The 22,487-nt window shown below is 40.9% G+C and overlaps 2 protein-coding genes across 3 annotated transcripts in view; both read left to right on the forward strand.

Annotated features, from left to right (window-relative positions):
- Window positions 1-1,076: 1,076 nt before the first annotated feature.
- LOC120418143 (intraflagellar transport protein 74 homolog) lies at window positions 1,077-3,776 on the forward strand. The gene is made up of 5 exons (XM_039580440.2): window positions 1,077-1,436; window positions 1,493-1,610; window positions 2,003-2,975; window positions 3,037-3,557; window positions 3,610-3,776. The coding sequence occupies exons 1-5, from the start codon at window positions 1,279-1,281 to the stop codon at window positions 3,712-3,714; spliced, it is 1,875 nt and encodes a 624-aa protein (XP_039436374.1). The 5' UTR covers window positions 1,077-1,278; the 3' UTR covers window positions 3,715-3,776.
- Window positions 3,777-8,225: 4,449 nt separating this feature from the next.
- LOC120418158 (host cell factor) overlaps window positions 8,226-22,487 on the forward strand; it is a 29,707-nt gene continuing 15,445 nt past the window's right edge. Inside the window, exons 1-5 of one of the 2 annotated variants that reach the window (XM_039580455.2) lie at window positions 8,226-8,472; window positions 12,120-12,738; window positions 16,384-17,091; window positions 17,159-17,310; window positions 22,062-22,425. In XM_039580455.2, the coding sequence (XP_039436389.1) occupies window positions 12,510-12,738; window positions 16,384-17,091; window positions 17,159-17,310; window positions 22,062-22,425 (1,453 nt within the window). In that variant the 5' untranslated portion in view covers window positions 8,226-8,472; window positions 12,120-12,509. The remainder of the gene's footprint in view (window positions 8,473-12,119; window positions 12,739-16,383; window positions 17,092-17,158; window positions 17,311-22,061; window positions 22,426-22,487) is intronic. The other variant, XM_039580456.2, reaches the window with a different exon arrangement.

Consider the following 22,487-nt stretch of genomic DNA (forward strand, 5'->3'; position numbering starts at 1 on the left):
GTAGAGCGAATAATTTGATTTTTAAAAATGATTATTAAAAAAGGGGGCTTTAACAATATTTTTGAAAAATCTCGCATTTTTAAACATATAAATCCGTAATAAAAACCATTGACAGTACTCGGTAAAGTCCGTCAGATATTCAAAAAAATACCCACTTTTTAAATTTTAACTTAAAATTGCAGTAACGTAATCACATTTGTACGAACACCAAAACATGTTTGTTTATTTTTTTTATGTTTCTATTTAAAAAAGCATCACTCCCCCTGACAACAGTTTGTTTACAGAATAAAAATAAAACAGACAATAAAGGCAGACATCAAAGCATGACACTTTCATTGCCACCAAAGCTCAGGAAAGCGAAATGCATCCCCAAAAAAAGGGAACATGTGTTGCGCGCGCACTCTATTTTTATATGATTTTTGGCATTTGAACACAAAATGATGTCTGGCGGAAAGAAAGCCAGACAAATAAAAATGTATTGAGCCCCCTTCGCAAATTTTAAAATCAAATGATTTAAACAGATATTTAAAATCAAGACGGATAAAACCTTACATATCTCATTTTCTTAAACATACCTAAATATTGCCGATTCCTAATGATGAATTTTCACTCAAATATCACCAGCCTAAATATTCACGTCTGTTCTCATGTTCAACCACTACAGAACTGCCGGTCGACGATGAACACAGAAAGGCAACAGAACGTTTCTTCGTTAGTTTCACTAACACTACTGCATGCCGTTGACTTGTGCGAATTTAGTAAAGAAAAATGTTTTTTTTTTTGTTTTATTTAGGTTTTTGCTAATGTGTCATCCCCCTTGAATATTTTTTTCCCAGGGGAATTTTTTGAATATTTTAAAACTTATTTTATCATTTGAATTGCTTGTCAGTTTCATAATATTTATCATTAAATGCGATATTTTTAAACTAATTTTCTATTGTCAATAATTTTGATAATCCAAACATAGGGGTATGTCACTTTACTTCTTATGTTTACAATTTATTACAGTATCACGTGTCAAATACGTTTGAAAACTGATTTCTGTGCTGACATTTTTCCTGTTTGTTTACGTACCGGCATTCACCAACACAAACATAACCGCAAATGTTCTATCAAAACAAAACAGAACCGGTGAAAAAGCTTGCAGCACTGTTTACAAATGGCTCCGTTACCATGCAAACGAAACGAACCAAAACTAAACACTTTTCGTCGAGTTTTTCACTGGAACAGGCGTTCTTTAGATTGCAAATCCGTAATTTCTTAAAAAGCAATTAAACAATGGAAGATTACAACAATAACTCTTCGTCCCGGTCGTCCTCAGAACGACCAACGTCTCGTCGCGGCGGAGGAATGAGAGAAACTGGCATGTTCAACGCGTACAACGACTCTTCCTCGCCGAGTCCAATTGGAATTCTGAGACCGGGAACGGCCATGAAGTGAGGGGAAAAAGTAATTATAATAAAATATATTTTAAAAAATGAAATAATTACAGAGCTCCATCGGTTGTCCGCGGGGGAACCGCAAGCCGGCTGGTGGCCAACAGTGTCCATTCGACAAACTCTTCGGCTTCGGCTCAGAGAATCGGAACGGCACTGGGAAATGCTGGAAACGTGAGTAATTTGACATTATCTTACCTTTGGTTTTCAACACATTGATCTTTTTAACACAATGCTAAAGTATAAGCTCGATTTAGTTAGTTTAGATTTCGTTTTGATTGTTATCTGTACACTCAACCCCCGGTGGTTGGTCACTTTTTCGTTTGACACTTTTTTAGTTTGTACCCCGTTGGTTGGTCAAAGTCAAACTAAAAAGTGACGAACTGTCACTTTTTACACGACGCTCACGCACACTATCAAAACAAACGTTTGGTAGTGTGTGTGAACTCCGTGTAAAAGGGGTGTCAAACTAAAAAGTGACCCCGTTCGTTTGACAACAGTTGGTGTCAAACCATCGGGGTTTGAGTGTAATATTTATAATCTTTTTTTTATTTTTAAAATTTAAGCGAATGACCGATCGGCCCATAACCCAACATGGTATCAGCGGGTTATCGACCTCCTACGGTCGAATTGGTACCGCCAGCGGAAACCGTCAAATCAAAGACAAACGCTACTGGCAAGCTGTTCTGCAAAGTAAAATTCAAGAAATTACCCAAGAAACTGACAAACTTCTTAAAGAAAAGAAATTTCTGGATCGAGAAAAATCCGCCCGCAAACTATACGAAAAGAAGGTCAAGGACGCTGCCAAGGAGTTAACCCAGCTGCAGTCAACCCTAACCTCAATGAACATCGCACTTGACAACTGCAGCTCAGGAATGAGCCGCCAACAGCTTCAGAACGAAACGGTTGCCCTACGTGAGCGGAACGAACGCATCCAGGAACAGCTGGAGATTGTGTTCAAGCAACGCCAGATCAAGGACACTGAAAACCGTGAACTCGAGGTCGAAACGGAAAGAGAGAAGAACAAGATCAACGAAATGATCTACTCGCTTTCCGAGAGCGACCAGAAGAAGTACCGAGAGTTCCAGACGTTGTCGGAAAGCTTGAAGCAGCAGAACACGATCTTTCACAACCAAATCAGCGAGCTGGAGAAGCAAAAGGAGCGTCTGAACACGATCATTATGAACTCGCAGACGCGCACGGAAGCGCATCGGTTGAAGACAAAGCTGAAGGAACTGATTGCCAAGCGCAACCAGATGCGTGACGAAGAGAACAATCGACTGTCGCCAGCACAGGAGCGTGAGAAGCTGATCAACGAAGTTCGTTCGAACAACCAAGCGCTGGCAAGCATTGGCAAGCAACTCAAGATTATCGAGGATCAATTGAATGAAAAGAAAGAAATGTTGCAGCAGATCGACCAAGACCTTGAGGAAGGCAACTCTGAACGCCACATCAAGTACAAGGAGCTCAAGAAGCGTGACGAAGTGATGTCCGCTTTTATGGACACATTTCAGCAGAGCATGGCCACTGAGAAGCAGAGTAATCAACCGTTGTTAGCATTCAACAAAAAACAAAATTTAATTCTAAGTTAACTTTTCAGACGTTGAATCACTGAAAAATCAAATAACATTCGCCATCGAGCAGATAACTCTTCAAGGAATCAACATGAAAACACTCGGTTCCGATAGACTAGAAAGTGCCGGTTTCACCGCCAAGAACGATCTCAATTCGCACTCCGGTCTCATCAAGGAGTACAAAAAGCTGGGCATCCAGCTCAAACAGCTGCAGATACTGGAGAAACGAACCATCGGTCAGCTGTCGGAGTTGCGTCAAGAGGAAACGGAAGCCCTCGGAAACATCCAGAAGTTCAGCAACTTGGAAGCACCCAGGTCGGAGGCGATCGTCAAGATGAGTGAACTAACGGGAACGCTGCAGGAGCTGGAGGACAAGAAGCGGGTCACGGAAAACGTGGTCGACGAGGCGAAGAAGCGCAACCAGGAGATCAAGATCAACTTGAAGAGCAATGAGACGTATCGGCAGATTTCGCACCTGGAGGATAAGCTGGTCGATTTGATCAAGGAAAATAAATCAATGCAGGATGTTGTGGAGCAACTTCAGAAGGTGTGTAAATTATTAGTTTGGGGTATTTAAAGTTAACCTTTATGAATTCTAGGAGTGCGATTATTCAGTTCTACAACACGATGTGGAGCAATTGCTAGACGAACATAACAATTTGTTGTGTTCCGAAATGAACAACAATGCTGCAAGTCGTATCTGAAGGAGTTTGAAAAATCCATAAAATTCTATGATGTTTGTGACTTGTCGTGATTTCTTGAATAAAATAAAAATAAAAATAACCCAAAAGGTAGTTTTCATTCAAGATTTTTGTACCCAATTTAAATTCTGAACCCTAATCCAAATTCTGTAATTCGAATGATAGCAGCTGAATTTTGGCGTTTGATTAATTTATTTAAAATTATGAACCGCGATAAGCTTATGGAGTTTCCTGTCCGGTTGTCTTTGGTTTTGGTGCGATTTTGATTCATTTAACCCATCAACTTGCTAAACTTTCTATCAGAGTGTACAAAACTCGCCCGTTCTCGCATTGATCGGGCAATCCAAATTTCGCTCGCCGGTTGCCAGTTTCACCAACTTATCTGCATGTCTGCAGACTTTTTCGGATTATGGTGCAGAAAAGTTATTTTGCAAGCTCGATTTTATTTTTTGTTAAAATATGTTCTCTTCGATTAAAATTTTATAAATAAATATTCAATATTCCGTGTTGGTATTTCAAAGAGTAGGCTAGATATTCACCCGAAATATACATATTAGAGTAATACCTACATCTGGAAAAAATTGGGAACTTATTAACATAATCTATTTTCTATTTTTATTGTTTGATGGTAAATGATTTCAAAACTATCAATTTTGCAGTCAAACTTTTTCAAGCAACTAGTTCGTATAATATCGCTTAACAAACGCTTCAAATTCCAACTAATTTGGTTCCATCAGTTAAGGTGATAGATGGTGTCTTTCACGTTTGGAAAGTGACTGTCAATGATGATTCTGAATTCAGAGTCCAGAAATAGTAAATTGAAATGAAAAAAATAATCACTATATGTAAAATGCTTCTACAAACAACACAAAGAAACCCATTTTTTGATTGAAAACTTCTGAATCAAGATTTGAATGTTTTTCTAAAACCAACATGGCCGCCTAATGGCCGATCGGGAATGATGCCTTCCAGAGCCTTAAAAGATACTGTAAATAATGTAAATGATTGTCTGAAAATGACGTGTCACAAGTAGAGCCGAACATTTTGTTGCGACACAAACCCCAATCGAAAACATTCGGGGAAACATTTAGCAAACAACTTCCTATTAATGTAAGGTATGCACTTCGGAAGAAACCGGTCAAGAAAAATTTCAAATGGGCAGCAGCTTTAGCAAAAACAAGCCAGAGAGGGTGAAGAAAAGCCCCAAGAAAACATTCCCTCTCTTTTGTTCTGCCGTTCGTAAAGCTGTTTCTTAACCCTCTTTCTTTTGAAGAGCATACCGGCCCTAAAAAAATGAAAAATACGTAAAGAGACATTATTATGTTTATTTGTTTGCAGAGTTGAGGCAAATGATGTATTTTGTCGTATAATCCTAGGTATGATCATTAAAATACCATCATATTTGCAAACACTTCATAATTTTTCACGCTGATTTTTTTTTAATTTCCTCCGGTAGGGGAAATCTACCCATTTTAATCCTAATAAGCGGTCGTGTTTGAATGATGCTGGATAATCTAGAGTCTCCCTTGAATTTTACTAAAACCAAGTACACCAACGAGTAGAGCAAGTTTTTGTGAACATTTCTGTTTATTTTCACTTTCACTAAAAGTTATTCTATTTCTTTACCAAGCATTTAACAAAAAAAAATTCCCAAGGGTATTCTAATCGAGGCGAATGCATTGGGCCACGCCCATTTTTCTAATATCGGCTTAGTTCTTTTTTCTTCCAACACTCTGTCGAGTGTTGCCATTTGCGCTGACAGTTCAAACGAACACTCACGAAAAGTGGCATTTATAGGGAAAGTTTCCTGGCATCGCTGGCTGTGCTGCTGGTGGTGTTGACGGCCAGCCTTTGTTCTTTTTTGCCTTCGTCTCTCGCTCGGTTTTCTTCAGCCTTCGTTTGGAATGCAAAGTGAAAATTGAAACGTCAAACGACTTGGCGCGTTTGTTTTTTTGATGGCGCTTGCTAATTTATTACATTTTTCGGGATTATTCTTCAAGTGAGTGCCTTACTAATGATCAAAAGAACATGTTGCCGGTAGTTGGAAGCAATTTCATATCTTAAGCGCCGTGAAAAAGTAAGCGAAAGTGAAAAGTTAATTTTGGCGATATTCATTAAGCGTTTGAGGGATTCTCGTGTGTGTCACTGTGTGTGCCAACAAAATGATGAGAAGTGGTCTCGCAAAATACAAATTATGATCAAAAGTGCATTAAATGTGATCTTTTTGGCCAGTAAGTGGCATACATTTGCGTGCTTACTCGAGGCGGTGCTGTTGCTGGTAAGTTTATAGCCCAAATAGTATTTTTGGAGCTTTAATCGAGCATCAAACTCTCCATATGACGAAGATAGGTGTTTGATTGGAAAGGGTAGATTTCCCCTACTTGTATCTTGTTGATCAGGTGTAATGGTTTGAGGTTTCGGGAGAGAAGGAATGTTGGACAGTTTTTGGGAGCAACGGGGAGGACCAGTGGTTTGGTCTCTGTCGTTGCGGTTGTGGTGCGTCGTTGCTGATGCTGCCGCATGGTTTGGCCGTCATCTTCGGCCGTCGGTGTTCATTTTAATTTTAATTTCATCGAGTACTGACGATAAGCAACAACAACATTATTTCAATCAGCTGTTGATGTTTACAATCGTTAAGGCTTGATTGTCTCACGCATACATTGACATGACACATGACAGTAATGGGTTTGTATTGGTATGTTTGGGCTGCGCTTCGGCATAAGCTCACCAGGCAGCGCTGGCGTCGCCGTGATTTGGTGGTTTGATGAAGGACGATGAATTTCAAAAATTATTTGTATGGAGTCTGTTTGTCTGTGCATTAACCTTCCTCAATATTTCACTAGTCTCAAAAAAAAAAAACAAAAACATTCTGGACAGGCCTGATTCTTAACATCAACTAATCAACTATACTGGATCGTGGAAAAAATCTGATTACCCCCTAATGTATTCACGTACATAAATGTTTGCTATTGTACGATAGTTCAAAATTAATTGAAACACATGATAAAAATCTGACAATCAAAATATACTTTTTGAATAGTTTTGATTGAAAAACATCAAATTATTATATTAACAAAGAGATTATAATAGAAATTTTCAGTTTGTAAACATGTTCATGTTGTGTTCATAAGCTAGTTCATAAGCTAATATCAAAATTTTAAGATATTACAATTATTTTTGGTAAAATTGTGAAATTGTGCAAATTCACTTACCCATACAGCAAATTCTGATGTTCGTTTTCAGTTAATATTTACTGAAAACTGCACTTTTGAATTTTCAGTTAGTTTTTCGCTTAACTTCGGCGCGCAGAAAAATATGGAACGTTTGTTGATTTGAAAATCAAGATTTTTGTCAAAGTAACTTTTTCAAAAATACAAAAGATTTTCGTAGAATTGAGAAAATCAAGGTTTGTTTCAACGCAAAATCGACGATGATAATATTCAACAAAAATGTTGTTGAATCAAACCTCGTACAGGTTGATTCTACAAAATATTTTTCTGCGTGAGTATAAATTTATATATAATAATATTACTGCGGGCGTCAATAATTAGAGTTCACGCGCGGTGATACGACCGCAAGATAATATGGTCGCATGACAGCCGCATGACAACTACAGAACAAATCAACAAACCATGTTGACAGCCAAATCAACGCAGAATTTCAGTTCAACTTGCTGATTTTTACACTGCGGTAGATAGGCGGCAACAATCGCCTGTCACTCACAGCGAAGGAGAAACGCAACAAGCAAGTTTTCATTTACTGAAAATTTCAGTAGTGCAAATTTCAGTAAATTTAACTGTATTAATACAGTAATGCGAAATTTGTGTGACTAATTTGCTATGCATCAGGTTAAGATAATTATCCTTTGGCTTAAATATTAAATTAAATATTTGTGATGTGTAATAATCAATGTTTTGTTTTTATTAAATTGTTTATTTATTTGGTTATTTATTTATTTAACTTTTATTTTATTAAAAAAAAACATATTTAAATATTTCCAATCACAGAAAAAAATAACCAAAATTGGGTCCTAAAATGAAGCTTAGATTGCTGATATTATTGTTTACAGCGATAAAGCTTATTTTTCTGAGTACAATGACCCTTTGTACGACCACAAAGAGTTTAAAATGGATTTTTAAATCAATTTTGAAAAATTATCCTCGCGGTCCTTCTTGACAGATAAGCTCCTACTTGACAGCTCATTTCCAAGGGGACCATAGTTGATCCATCGAAAAAATGTTGTCTTGTCAATATTTTTTTTTGCATTAAAATGAAAAAAAGTGATCAGAAATGGGTTTTAATCGTGTTTTTTACCGTTGTACATAAAAATTGACATAGGGCTTTAGTACCCAATTCAACCGAAATTGTCTGCAGACATTTCCGGACTGGTGTTGCCCGATGCGACACACCCGAAATTTCGCCCCTGCCGCCCTGGCAGCCCTGCCGGCTTCTAGAGATTTTTCGGCCGCCATTACGGTTTTCATCATTCTGTAGTCGTAGGAGCCTCGAACTGAAGCCAGCGGCCGCGGCTTTCGCGATTGTGTCAAAATCGGAACTTTTTTTTTCGCTCTCGAAATTCGCGCCGTTCGTTGGTCGCGTTTTGCGCCAGGCCATTGTGAAACCGCACACAGAAGGGAAGCTGGATAAGTGACAGATTGTGGGAAATTGTGTGTGTGAAATTTGCTGTGCGGCGGCGACGGGGCTTGGCTTGGTCGGTCGGTTTTTGCTTGGCCCGAAGGAAGGAGAGCGCGAGAGAAAGAGGTAGGTGCAAGATTTGTGGGATTTTCTGTGCTCTTTTCGCTTCTTTGGGATGTTTGGGCTGGTTCGGTGGGGGTCCTCAAAAAGGCAGAACTCCGTCCGAAAGCGGACCGAGGAATTTGAAAATTTTGCGTGCAGTTGTGGCTGTTAGAGTGAGAGCAAAGTAGGAAAATTGTGCTGGTGTGAGTGAGAGCGTCCGAAGAGGGTGTGAGTGAGATAGCGTGATAGGAGAGTTTGGTATATGAAAACCGCTTAGGGGTGAAAGAGATGGGTTTCGGTTAGAAAGTGACAGATTGCGTTGAAAGGTAGAAAGAGAGGGAAGAATTGAAAGAAAGGGAGAGCAAGCTTGATTGTGTATTTATTTACCTTTTTTTCCTCCCGTAACTTACTCCAGAAATTTGAATGAGCTTCTGTGATGGTATTTTTTGTTATTGCTCTCAAGGTGGGCTTAGAGAAATTTTTGTTTTAAACTTTTGTGTAATTCCGGAATTTTAAGTTGAAGAGGTAATCCTTTTTTTATATATTTTGAATACAGTCCAGACTTGATTATCCGAAAGCCTTCGGAAAATTTCAATATGGATAATTTAATCATAAAAAAATTCTTATTTTTGGTTGTTGAGCTTAAGTATGACCCCTAAACTTAAGTTATTTAGAATTTTTAAATCCAACATGGTGGCCAAAATGGTGGTGGTTTAATATTGAGAAAATGCATTTGGAATTCTACAGGCAACCAACCATTTAAATTTGACTAAAATGGGGTCGCTGAAATCGAATTTGATGTTAAAGATAAGAAACCAAAGATGTTTTTTTCGTGTTTCGTTTAACCGCTGATTGAAGCTTCGGATAGTTGAGTCTGAAGTGTACTCCATAATATAGACGGATTTTAAAAACCAAAGGACCGAAATGGCGTAGGATAACGTAGTTCATGTTAGTTTAGTTTAGTAAGATTTATTGGATATTCATTTATGGGATTGGTAAGCGCTAGATTTCTTCTATATTGTATTCATTCTAGGTACCTGAAGTTCACATCCATGTTAGGGAAGCGCTTGATCGGTGGCCAATTTTATGCATTCTAGGCACTTGATCTTCCCCTCAGTATCAGGTGCTTGTATAGACACTGGTCATTTTCAAGGCGGACTGGTTCACAAGCTGATGCAGTTCAACATTCCCATCTAACTAGTGCAGGTGCTCTCCGACTACCTGGATAGACTAATGGCTCAGGTCAGCATTGGAAGCTCTCTATCAGACCCGTACGAGTGCCTAGCTGGAGTTCCTCAAGGCAGCATCCTGGGCTCGCTGCTCTACAATCTGAATACCTCGGCGGAACATCCGACATCTCGTCACTAAGCTCCAGAATGGCCTGGACATCAAAATATCTCGGCAACCGGAAGATTTGTATGAACGCGGCGAAAACCCAAGCCATCGTCTTTCCACATCGCGACACCGAGAGGCTGAGTCGAAGTTGAAGGTCCTGGGTTCGGAGGTGGATTGGTCAACGGTCGTGCGGTACCTCGGTCTAGATCTCGACTCCAAGCTCTTGTACCGCTATCACATCGAAAACAGGATCACTCTGGGCATCGCGTTGCTCAAAAAGTTGTACCCGATCATCAATCCTCGGTCGAAAGTATCGCTCAAGAACAAGCTGTCAATTTACAAAAACGTAGTGGCACCGATGCTGCTGCACAGCTCCCCGGTCTAGCAGGGGTGTGCCATGAACCACCGGAAGAAGCTGCAGTTGGTCCAGAGCAAGTTCCTACGACTGAACCTGAACCAACCCTGGAGAACAAGGTCCTTCGACCTCCACAGGCTTGCAAATCTCGACCCTGGTGACGTTAGGCTGGTTTCTCTGACCTTGAAGCATCGAGATAGGGCTTCGGACTCAGAACACGGGTTAATCCGTGGATTCTACCCTTGAGTGAGTGTGTTTGGATGATTGAGAGTGTGTGTCCGGATTGTGTGCTTCGCTTTTGTTAGGTAGGATATTTTTAACCCTCTCCCGCCCATGGATACTCCAGAGCACCAAAACTTTGAACTCGAATATCTCGGAACTGACACAACTTTTCATTGTGCTTTAAGTTGCAGGTGTTCATGTAGAATGTATACTAACATCTCCCTAAATTTTATCAAATTTGGTCAAGCACAAGCAAAGTTACAGTACGAAATGTAAACAAAAATGGGCAAATTTTAATGAAATAAATAAGACCTGTTTTGAAAAGCCCGTAAAAATTACCAAACACAAAATTCTATGAAACAAAAAATGTTTTGCTATCATTTCAACCTTGGACAATAACCCCTGTGAATAACATTGTGAGTTTGGGCCGATTTTGAGTGTTTTTCAACTTTTTTCATTTGGTGCACCAGAGCACCACCTAGGCAAATGAGCAACTGTAATTCATACTTCAGAAATATGGTCTTACAGCAAAGAATAAGTAGTTTTTAACGCATTTCGAAGCATTTTCAAACAACTGAACCAATAGATTTGAAGAAAACCAGATTTTGTGATTTAAAAAAAAGTTGCTTATCTTCCTGATGGTGCTCTGGTGCACCACTTCAAATTCAACTTTTTTGCACCAATTCGATGTTTGTGGGTCAAAGTAAAGTATTTCCTGCAATATTGTACCAAAATTTAGCCATTTACTATTTTTAAGATAAGCAAACAGCTCTGGGCGTTAGAGGGTTAAAAATTTAAAAGGTCAACAATCTAAATTGTGCTTGTTGAACACTATAGCTTCTCAAAAAAGTGTGCTGAATCTCTTCAAATGTAAAGTCCCTGGATTGTACAGACTAAATAAAACATTTTTATTTCACGTAAAACAACAAAGCTAGCTTCTGTCGATGGTTTACCTCCGAAGAGAAAGGAGCTCTACTCCCATACGCCTTGCTTACCTGGCTTTAATAAAATATCATCGTTCTTCGCCATCTTGGTTATGTCTCTACATTACCACTGCACCTCAGTTAATACAATGTCCTAACTTTGAACATAAACCGCTGCACGCTTCTTCTACGTGTTGACCTTTCAGAGCGTTGAACGCACCTTTGCTACAATTTGCATTGAATGAAGTGAACTCACCAATTATGCCTTCTTTCTCACTCCTTTTTGGAACCTTAACTTTTTCCAATTTAGCTGCCAAAGTTTGACCAACTACCATTGATAAAAATCGAAAAACCTACAAATAGGTTTGTGTGCGTGAGTTTATGTTGTTTCGATCGCCCAAAAGTCAAAACATTAATTTAATTGATAAAAATCGAAAAACATACTTTGCATAAGTGGTGTTGGTTGGGCTCTTCTTTCCAAGAATGAAACAGAACAATAGCGCTGTCTCGTTTTTCGCGGTTACGCACGAGACAGACTGCTCAAGTTTGGTTTGATTTACCATCTCGCTTGGCACACCATACTTTGATATACGCTTGTAAACATTTGCAAGTAACATTTTGAAAGGTCTAAAAAATTATGAAAATATAAAAAATATCTGTTTAGGTTATTCTTATGAAAGTATTTAACTTCGCTTTAATTGTCTCAATTATTTTAACATTTTTTAAGTCAGTTTTAGCGTTTCATTGAACTTTCACATTGTTCCTTCCCTTGTATACATCTATTTCATAATCTTACTCCAACTTACCTCTCTTTCCTCTTTCGTTCTCCCCGGCAGGTTCGCGTGAGAGAAGAAAACAACAACAAACATTGGTGTGTGTCGGTAGTTCGCGTCAGAAAGTGACAGAAGACTCGCGGTGGCAGGAGAAAAAAACAACATTAGCTTCGGCTTCAAAGTCATTCAGTGAAAAAAACGCTACACGGGCTGACGCGCGGACACTTCCGCGGTTGGGTTGGGGCCCCGTAGGATTTCGGTAACTGTGTCGGAACAGTGAAGGTGTTGCGATTGCTTTTCAATGGAAAAACTGTCCTCGGTAGTGCCAGGCTGTAAAGTGCGTAAGATTTTGAAGGCCGGTGAAGAATAAGGGGGGATCGAGGGAAGAAAAAACTGTGAAGAGGTGAAAAGTGCTGCTACTAGAAGGGAAAGGGGTAGCGAAATTGCCGTGGCATGACGGCCAACACGGAGTCGGCCGACCTGCTGGTTCCGGCAGCGACCGGAACCGACCAGGAGGCCACCAAGAACAATGCCATCCTGCGGTGGAAACGGGTCACGAACCCGAGTGGACCGCAGCCGAGGCCCCGCCACGGCCACCGGGCCGTCAACATCAAGGAGCTGATGGTGGTCTTTGGCGGGGGCAACGAAGGAATCGTCGACGAGCTTCATGTGTACAACACGGGTAAGGCCAATGTTTTCAAACAGAACGCCATTAACAAAATCACAACACAAGAAAGTAACACACTCTCTCGGCGGTGGCGGCATAGAGTAGGAAAGGAACATCGCCCATGGTGGCCAGTATGGGCGCCATGTTGGATTTTCGTACGCTGCTGGCCCCATCTTCTGCTGTGACAGCCAGGCGACGGGCAGTTGTGCGCCGCTTCGCGAAACGGTGGCGCGGCGGCTGCGCAGTACGGCGGTGGTGCGAAAGAGACGGCTTGCTAGGGGTTGGTCGTGCCGTCGCGGATAGCCAGTTAGGCGAGCATGGTGGACGAGATGGAGACAAGTGATGGTCAAAACTGTGGAATCGTCGAGTGAGTTACAATCATTACCAGGAATGAGAGAGAATTCATCAGTTCAGCGCAGCAGTGACTGATTCTGTGACGAAGACTGAGTATAAAAGGCAGCTGTCGGAGAGAAATAAATCATTCTTATTTGGACCACCAACAGGACAAGTTGTCCTTTCCAATGCTATACAACTGATTCAGTAAAAGATACTTGACGGTAAAAGATCTCACGGAAGATCCTCGAGGTCCAGACCAACGCTACGGGCACAGACGACATTCCGATCTCCTTCGTTAAGTTGCTGTGCCCATTTGTACTACCAATGCTTGCCCACCTGTTCAACCATATCATCGACACAAGTTCATTTCCGGCGGCCTGGAAGAAGGCGATCGTCACACCGATACCGAAAAGCTCCAGCCCAATTCAGCCGAAGGACTTCCGACCCATCAGTGTCCTGCCAGCAGTGTCGAAAGTTCTTGAAAAAGTTCTTCTTGGCCAGATTTCCGAGCACCTGAACGCTGCAGAACCACCGCTCCTAGCACAAAACCAATCGGGATACCGGAAGGGTTACAGCACCACCACGGCCCTCACAAAAGTTGTGCACGATGTGTACAGCAACCTAGACGAAAACCGCTGCACAGTGATGGTCCTTGTTGACTTTTCGCTGGCGTTTAATTGCGTGAACCATCAGATTCTACGGAAGAAGCTCAACACCGAGTTCAAGTTCACCAGGTCTGCTTGTGACCTCATCTCATCTTTCCTCAGTGGACGGTCCCAGATCGTTCGCTTTGGGAATTCAATGTCAGCAGCGTTGGACGTACCGGACGGAACGCCACAAGGATCTTGCCTCAGTGCGTTACTGTTCAGCCTGTACATAAACAGTTTGCCAAGGAACCTGAAGTGCGAGTGGCAGCTGTACGCCGACGATCTGCAGGTTTATCTCTCTGGCCCCATCGCTGAGGTAGACCGAATCGTGCGCGACGTCAACGAGGATCTGGCGGCGATCGCCGATTGGGCCAGAGTCAACCAGCTTTTTCCGAACCCCAAAAAGACCCAGGCCATCGTGTTCAACAAAACCGGAACTGTAACACCCCAGGAGAACATCGTCTTCTGCGACTCGATCATCCCGCTTAGCAGCCAAGTGATAAACCTTGGGCTGCACATGGACTGCAATCTGACCTGGAAGGCACAAGTTAACGACGTCGTCAGGAAAGTTTATCACACGTTGAGAACCTTCCGAAGGTTCGGATCTGTGCTCTCCCTGCAGACACGACGTAAACTTGTACAAGCTGTTATTGTCCCATTCTTCACCTATTGCGACACCGTTTACTTTCCCGGATTGTCCGCCGCCCTACGCGAACAGCTGCACCGTGGCTTCAAGTCGGCACTGCGGTTTGTGCACAACCTCCGACGGCGGGACACAACAGTTGCACTGCGTAATTCAATCATGGGACACGATCTACCAGACAATTACCAACTTCGAGTATGCTGCTTCATGAAAAAGGCGTTCGAGGGCACCCTGCCTGACTACATTATGCAGCATCTCCAGCGTGGACGGCAAGAGCGCACCGCCGGTTTCATCATCCCACGCCACACGACATCCAGCGGCAAGAGCGTCCTGGTGCACGGGGCATCTTGCTGGAACAGCCTACCAATGGCAATCAAACGAGAAGCTCGTTTCAACCCATTTAAGCGAGCAGTCATCACACACATGCAGAACTAGATCCAGATTAGATTAGATTTTAGTTTTTTTTTCTCACCCGTTCAGAGAATTGACAATTTCTTTGGCTCCAAATGTACAATCTCCTTAATCCCTTCCTTGCCCTGATACAAAGTGTAAACTAACAGGATATCGTTACCAAATAAATTACAATTACAATTACTTGACGATTACGTCTGTGATTGGGAAACGCAATGCTGTTCATCTGATCCAGAAAGAGATACTTGACAATTACGTCTGTGATTGGGAAACGCAATGCTGTTCAACTGATCCAGAAAGAGATACTTGACAATTACGTCTGTGATTGGGAAATGCAATGCTGTTCAACTGATCCAGAAAGAGATACTTCACGATTGGGAAACGCAATGCTGTTTAACTGATCGATCCAGAAAGAGATACTTGAACATTACGTCTGTGATTGGGAAACGCAATGCTGTTCAACTGATCCAGAAAGAGATACCTGAATATTACGTCTGTGATTGGGAAACGCAATGCTGTACAACTGATCCAGAAGGAGATACTTGAATATTACGTCTGTGATTGGGAAATACAATGCCGTTCATCTGATCCAGAAAAAGATACTTGAATATTACGTCTGTGATTGGGATACGCAATGCTGATCATCTGATCCAGAAAGAGATACTTGAGAATTACGTCTGTGATTGAGAAATGCTATGCTGTTCAACAGATCCAGAAAGAGATACTTGTATATTACGTCTGTGATTGGGAAATGCAATGCTGTACAACTGATCCAGAAAGAGATACTTGACTATTACGTCTGTGATTGGGAAACGCAATGCTGTTCAACTGATCCAGAACAAGATACTTGACGATTACGTCTGTGATTGGGAAACGCAATGCTGTTCAACTAGTCCAGAAAGAGGTTTTTGATGAGAATCAATTTGACCACCCTGTTCGAAATTCGCCCACTGTGAGCTAGAGTAAGAAGACAGAAGGCCAATGTTCGAAACGAGCAAGGGAGACGTTCTGGAAACATCCAAACAGAACGAACGCGAAACAGCGACAAGAAGCGTGTGTGCAAACGAGATAGGCAATGCAAATAACGCGAGACGGATGGCACGAAAGTGAAGGAGCAAAACAAGAGCGATGGAGTTTTGCTTCAGCCCAACGAAGCAGAGGTGTTTCTTGGTTGAAAAACTTGAGCGCACATGAATGGACTTGCGCAATTCGTTCAACATGAATCTAATTAGAATTATTAAGTTTAGTGTTAAACTTAATGTTTTTGCCTTAGTTGACATAATTTTGAATTAATCATGCAGTATTTTGTTTATGTTTAGCTTAGCTTTAAACTTTTGATAATTAGGCAATCCATTTAAATCAAAGCTGCCGAGAGAGAGAGAGTTACCTTCATTTACGGTTAGATCTTATAAATTCAAAACCTTACGGTAATGATGAAATTTCTCAGCCTTTTATTAGCATTCGGACTGCCGTAGACTTCAACAGGTCCAACGAGGTCCTCGAGTGCCATGCATTGAAACCTTAAACGAGAGCGAAACCGTTTCTGAACCCCGTTCTTCAAGCAAAACCTCAGCTACCCCTTCAAAGGCAGACGAGTTCATCAATGTCCATCTTAATTTCCAGCTACCAACCAATGGTACGTTCCGGCCACCAAGGGCGACGTCCCGCCCGGTTGTGCCGCGTACGGGTTCGTCGTGGACGGCACCCGCATTCTGGTGTTCGGCGGCATGGTCGAGTACGGCAAGTACTCGAACGAGCTGTACGAACTGCAGGCGACCAAGTGGGAGTGGAAGAAGCTGCGACCGAAGCCGCCAGAGTCGGGGCTGCCGCCGTGTCGTCGTCTCGGGCACAGCTTCACCCTCGTCGGCGACCGGATCTACCTGTTCGGTGGACTCGCCAACGAGAGTGACGACCCGAAGAACAACATACCCAAGTATCTGAACGATCTGTACATCCTGGAGATCAAGAACAACCAGCTGCAGTGGGAGATGCCGACGACGTTCGGCGAGAGTCCGCCGCCGCGCGAGTCCCACACGGCCGTCTCCTGGTACGACAAGAAGAACAAAAAGTACTGGCTCGTAATCTACGGCGGAATGTCCGGCTGCCGGTTAGGGGACCTGTGGCTGCTCGACACGGACACGATGTCGTGGACGAGACCCCGCACGAGTGGCCCGCTGCCGCTGCCCCGGTCACTGCACAGCTCGACGCTGATCGGCAACCGGATGTACGTGTTTGGCGGCTGGGTCCCGCTGGTCATGGAGGACGTCGTCAAGGTGGAGAAGCATGAGAAGGAATGGAAGTGCACCAACACGCTGGCCTGTCTGAATCTCGGTGAGGCAACGACTCCCAAAATCCTAATCATTTCCCTTACTAACCGTTTCGGATGTCTCTCCAACAGAAACCATGACCTGGGAGGAGCTCGATCTGGACACGGAGGAGGAGAACATGCCGCGGGCTCGGGCCGGCCACTGCGCGGTCGGCATTCACACCCGGCTGTACATCTGGTCCGGACGGGACGGCTACCGGAAGGCCTGGAACAACCAGGTCAGGGTGAGCTCTGTTTTACTACAATTAAGTTATCGGTGTGAAACGAACGATGACTTTGATGCGAGAGCGAATTGTTTGTTATTTTTGTCTGGTTGTTTTGTTGTTGCTGTTTTTTCGGTTTTCTTCTTGGCTAGGAGGGACACTGCGCAGCTGTTGAATTTTTTTAACGCGGATTTTTAATTTGACTGTGTATAAATGTTTGCACAAAGGGACTAACAAAGGAGAATCCCAAACTATTGAGATTATTTTGATTCAGACAAAGTTCTACAGCAACTACCCTAATTGGTGCAAGCGATCGATTGATTTCGAAAGTTATACAGTCCAGACTCGATTATCCAAGTTTCGACAATCCGAAGGTTGCCAGGAAACTTTCCCTATAAATGCCACTTTTCGTGAGTGTTCGTTTGAACTGTCAGCGCAAATGGCAACACTCGACAGAGTGTTGGAAGAAAAAAGAACTAAGCCAATATTAGAAAAATGGGCGTGGCCCAATGCATTCGCCTCGATTAGAATACCCTTGGGAATTTTTTTTTGTTAAATGCTTGGTAAAGAAATAGAATAACTTTTAGTGAAAGTGAAAATAAACAGAAATGTTCACAAAAACTTGCTCTACTCGTTGGTGTACTTGGTTTTCGTAAAATTCAAGGGAGACTCTAGATTATCCAGCATCATTCATACACGACCGCTTATTAGGATTAAAATGGGTAGATTTCCCCTACTTCGGATAATCAAATCAAGAAAAAAAATGTTTTTCGTTTTTTTCAGTTTTTTAGTAAAATTTTTTTTAAGTTCGATTTCTGCGACCACAAATATGAATAGTTGATTGCCTATTAACTATTAAGTAATGAATTGATTTTTTTCAATATTTCATCACAGCCATATTGGATTAAAAAAAATACTTTAGCGTAGTTTAGGGGTCATACTTAAGCACGACAATCAACGTGCGTTACGTAATAAAAGAACGCTCCCTAACTGCGATTTTATTTTCTTATTTAAATTTCTAATTTCATAATATCTTAAATTTTTAACATGTCAAAAAAAAATCATTAGGTTCATTCTCTTATTTTATATTAATGTTTTTTTACTGAGAAAATAAATAAATTTTTAGGTTGAAAACAGGCTTAAAACTTCAAAAATTAGTATTAAAAAAAACCAAAACTGATGATGAAATGTTGAGAAAATGCATATGGGTTTAAAATTTGACTAAAATTGGGTCGAATTTAATGTCAAAAGTGATCCTAAATATGCAGTAAAAATTGTCCATGATTCGATTCCCGAAGTTCCTAAGGGACCATCCATAAACCACTTGGATTTTTTTTTTGTAATCTGAACATCATCATTTTTTTTAATCAAAGCTATCATTTCAAAAGGGCGTAATATAAAATATTTGACCTTTTTGAAACGTTAATCTTGCTTCAATTTTTTTAAATATTGTTTTCGAAGAAGTACTAAATTTTCTGAACTAGGTAAAACAAATATTTTTAGTAATGGTCACCAATGGTCACCATGCCGAGCTCCTGTGGTCTAATGGTTACAGGTTTCGCTTTACGAGCGGAAGGTCGTGGTTTCAAACCCACATGGCTCGGCACATCCTTTCCCCTGTACTCTTCACATGTATAAGGACCAACTGTTCTCTGTATAATTGCCCTACAGAGCTCCACGGCCCGATCGCAAAAAGTGCTTTGAAGGGACGAGTTTTTCAGAAACCAGAACTTAAGGGCTAGCTGGGTATAAGTAAACGTAAAATGTGCACTTCGGTTCTAGCGATTCATTTGGACAGTACAGAGTGGAAAAGGCAGAGCCAAAGAGGATTGAAAAAACATTCAAACCTCTTCGGCGGCGAAGTTACGGCAGTGGATCGCTCGACACACTCGCTCAACAATAGCGTGTGTGCGTGTCCCATCTACCTAATAACAGAAGAAGCCTTTGTGATTCTATAAATAGAATTGCAAGTCCGCAATAGATCTAATTCCTGGTCGCAGTGGATAGTGGCATCAAACAAAAAAAAAAAAAAAATGGTCACCATTTTTAACCCTCTAACGCCCAGAGCTGTTTGCTTATCGTAAAAATAGTAAATGGCTAAATTTTGGTACGATATTGCAGGAAATACTTTACTTTGACCCACAAACATCGAATTGGTGCAAAAAAGTTGAATTTGAAGTGGTGCACCAGAGCACCATCAATCTCGTTTTCTTCAAATCTATTGGTTCAGTTGTTTGAAAATGCTAAGAAATGTGTTAAAAACTACTTATTCTTTGCTGTAAGACCATATTTCTGAAGTTAGAATTACAAATTCAAAATTCTCTGCATTTTCAGATTTCTTTGATTGGCTCATTCAAAACTCACAAACAACCATTTTCATGAAAAATAAAGAAAATAATAAAACCATCGGTCTAATAACAATGTTTTGTCTTGTTTATGAATAGTCAAAACGTTTATAAACTTTTGTTTTGGTAAAAATAAGCTTTTTCTGTAATTGGGTACTAAAGCCCTATGTAAACTTTTATGTACAACGGTAAAAAACACGATTAAAAACCATTTCTGATCACTTTTTTTCATTTTAATGCGAAAATTTTGTTTGACAAGACAACATTTTTTCGATTGATCAACTATGGTCCCCTTGGAACGAGCTGTAGGAGCTTTTCTGTCAAGAAGGACCGCGAGGTTAATTTTTCAAAATTGATTTAAAAATCCATTTTAAACTCTATGTGGTCGTACAAAGGGTCATTGTACTCAGAAAAATAAGCTTTATCGCTGTAAACAATAATATCAGCAATCTAAGCTTCATTTTAGGACCCAATTTAGAAAAAAGTGCTCCTAAATATTTAGTTGCTCATATGCCTAGGTGGTGCTCTGGTGCACCAAATGAAAAAGGTTGAAAAACACTCAAAATTGGTCCAAACAAATTTTTTGTTTCATAAAATTTTGTGTTTGGTAATTTTTACGGGCTTTTGAAAACAGGTCTTATTTATTTCCCTAAAATTTGCCCATTTTTGTTTACATTTCGTACTGTAACTTTGCTTGTGCTTGACCAAATTTGATAAAATTTGGGGAGATGTTAGTATACATTCTACATGAACACCTGCAACTTAAAGCACAATGAAAAGTTGTGTCAGTTCCGAGATATTTGAGTTCAAAGTTTTGGTGCTCTGGAGTAACCATGGGCGGGAGAGGGTTAAAAACCGAAAAACTCCAAATATTTCACTGAAATCAAATTTTCGGAGGCTATATCTTGAAAACGAGGCACTTCATTAAAAAAATGGAAAATACATTTCGATAAGAAATTCAAATTTACATATAAAATGAGGCCAAAAGAGGTTTCTGGATATAATTTAGATTTTTCCAAAAATCACTATTTATTCAAAAGTTTATAACTGGGTGGCAAAATTTTTGACCAAACTCCCTATGGTTCAAAAAGTTATTTAAAAATCGGCAAGATTTTTTCTCCGTGTACCTATTTTTTCCTGAATAGTCCTCAACAATACCTACAACTTTGCCCAAGACACCAAATTGATCAGAAAATTCCTTGAAAAGTTAGAGATTTTCGAATATTTATGTATCATTTTTGTTTGGACAGCTGCCAACTTGCATGGGTTTACCAATGACACAAAATGGCTTCATAGGGAAGATAACATTTTGGAAAAATAACTCTGCAACGCTTTGTAATGTTTAGGTCCGCCAATTGTTAAAATTCTGGTTTTCCGGATAACTGTTAATATTTCTTTATTTAATATTTACAGTTGACCCAAGAAGGAAAAACAATTTTAAATTGTTGTTTTGAGTCGTTATTTATAAAATTGCAAAAATAAAGATACTGAGAAATTATATATTAGCTTTTTTAAATTTTTAAAAATATAATAACAAGTTCATGCAAAAAGCTTCAGAATTCAGAAAAAATATATCAAAATGTAGAACTGTGAACTATAAAACGAGGCTACTTAAATTAACGTTTCATTGAATAAGTTTGAATTAATTGTAACTGAATTAGTTTATAACATAACATGTTACTGAACATTTTTTTTACATTTCTGTTAAATTATTGGCACTATTGCATAGTTTAAAAAAAACTCCCGGGTCCCGGGAATTCCCGGGAAATAGCAAAATACAACTCTCGATTCCCGGGAAATTGAAAATCTCGAGAATCGTCACCCTCTAGACACAATTTATTTTAGCTTATGCCCTTGTTTTATGGGAATTGCACACTAGTAGATTTAGGTAAAGCTTAGTCCTACTCAAAATATATGAGAATCAAGTTAAATGAAAGGTATTGCAAACTAAAACTCAATATCGAAAACAATAATAAAATGCTCTAAAAGTAATATATTAAGTCTTAAGTGTAAATTCAATATTTCGTCTCACGCTCACATTTCTCCCACAGTGCACCCCCCTAAAATCATTATTCTTCTGCTTGTTGTTGTAATCTAGGTTTTGATTGTCTGCTTCGTTCCACCAATCCGGAGAGCTTCCGGCCGGAGACTCCTCCGACTTCTTCAGAATTCACACTGATTCTTAATTTAGTTGAGAGCTCTTTTTCATTTTATGCGTGTTTGTTTTTATGTTTTCTTTTTTGTTTCTTTTTTTAATTTTTATTTTTCTTATCAGTTGTCCCTTCAAATTTGCCCAACTTTTTGCAGTTTCTGCCAACGTTTCTTCTGTTGAGTTTGTTTATTTTGCTCCCACTTTTTCCCCCAAGCCCTCGCTCCAGCTGCTTCCATTCTAACGTGTGTTTCGCTCCCCGCTGTAATCTCACACAGGTTTGCTGCAAAGACCTCTGGTACCTGGAGGTGGAACGCCCGGCCGCCGCATCCCGCGTCCAGCTGGTCCGCGCTTCCACGCACTCGCTCGAGCTGTGCTGGCCCTCGGTCCCATCGGCCGCGTACTACATCCTGGAGGTGCAGAAGATCCCGCAACCTCCGCCGACGGTCACGCCCGCACCGCCGACTCCCACGCCGGCACCGGTTCCGGCAGCGATTGCCCCGCCAGCACCAATGCCGACGTTGGGTTCGCCCATTCCAACCATGTCGTCGCCGGCGGCTGCCGCCGGTTCCATGTCACCGCTGACGAATGCGGGGATCGCGGCGGGGTTGACCAGCGGGGAGCCGCTGCTGCAGCAGCCAAGTATGATGAGTTTGGGTTTTGGGGGTGAGTTTGGTTGGTAATTTGCTTGTTTTTTCTCTTTT

The sequence above is a fragment of the Culex pipiens genome, chromosome 2 (assembly GCF_016801865.2).
Source record: "Culex pipiens pallens isolate TS chromosome 2, TS_CPP_V2, whole genome shotgun sequence".
NCBI classification, from domain to species: domain Eukaryota; kingdom Metazoa; phylum Arthropoda; class Insecta; order Diptera; family Culicidae; genus Culex; species Culex pipiens.

Excerpts from the sequence above, each read along its gene's own strand:
- LOC120418143 (XM_039580440.2), top strand. The coding sequence starts at position 1,279 with ATGGAAGATTACAACAATAACTCTTCGTCCCGGTCGTCCTCAGAACGA. Across the intron at positions 1,437-1,492 it reads AGACCGGGAACGGCCATGAA|AGCTCCATCGGTTGTCCGCG; the intron begins GTGAGGGGAAAA and ends AAATAATTACAG. Across the intron at positions 2,976-3,036 it reads CATGGCCACTGAGAAGCAGA|ACGTTGAATCACTGAAAAAT; the intron begins GTAATCAACCGT and ends TTAACTTTTCAG.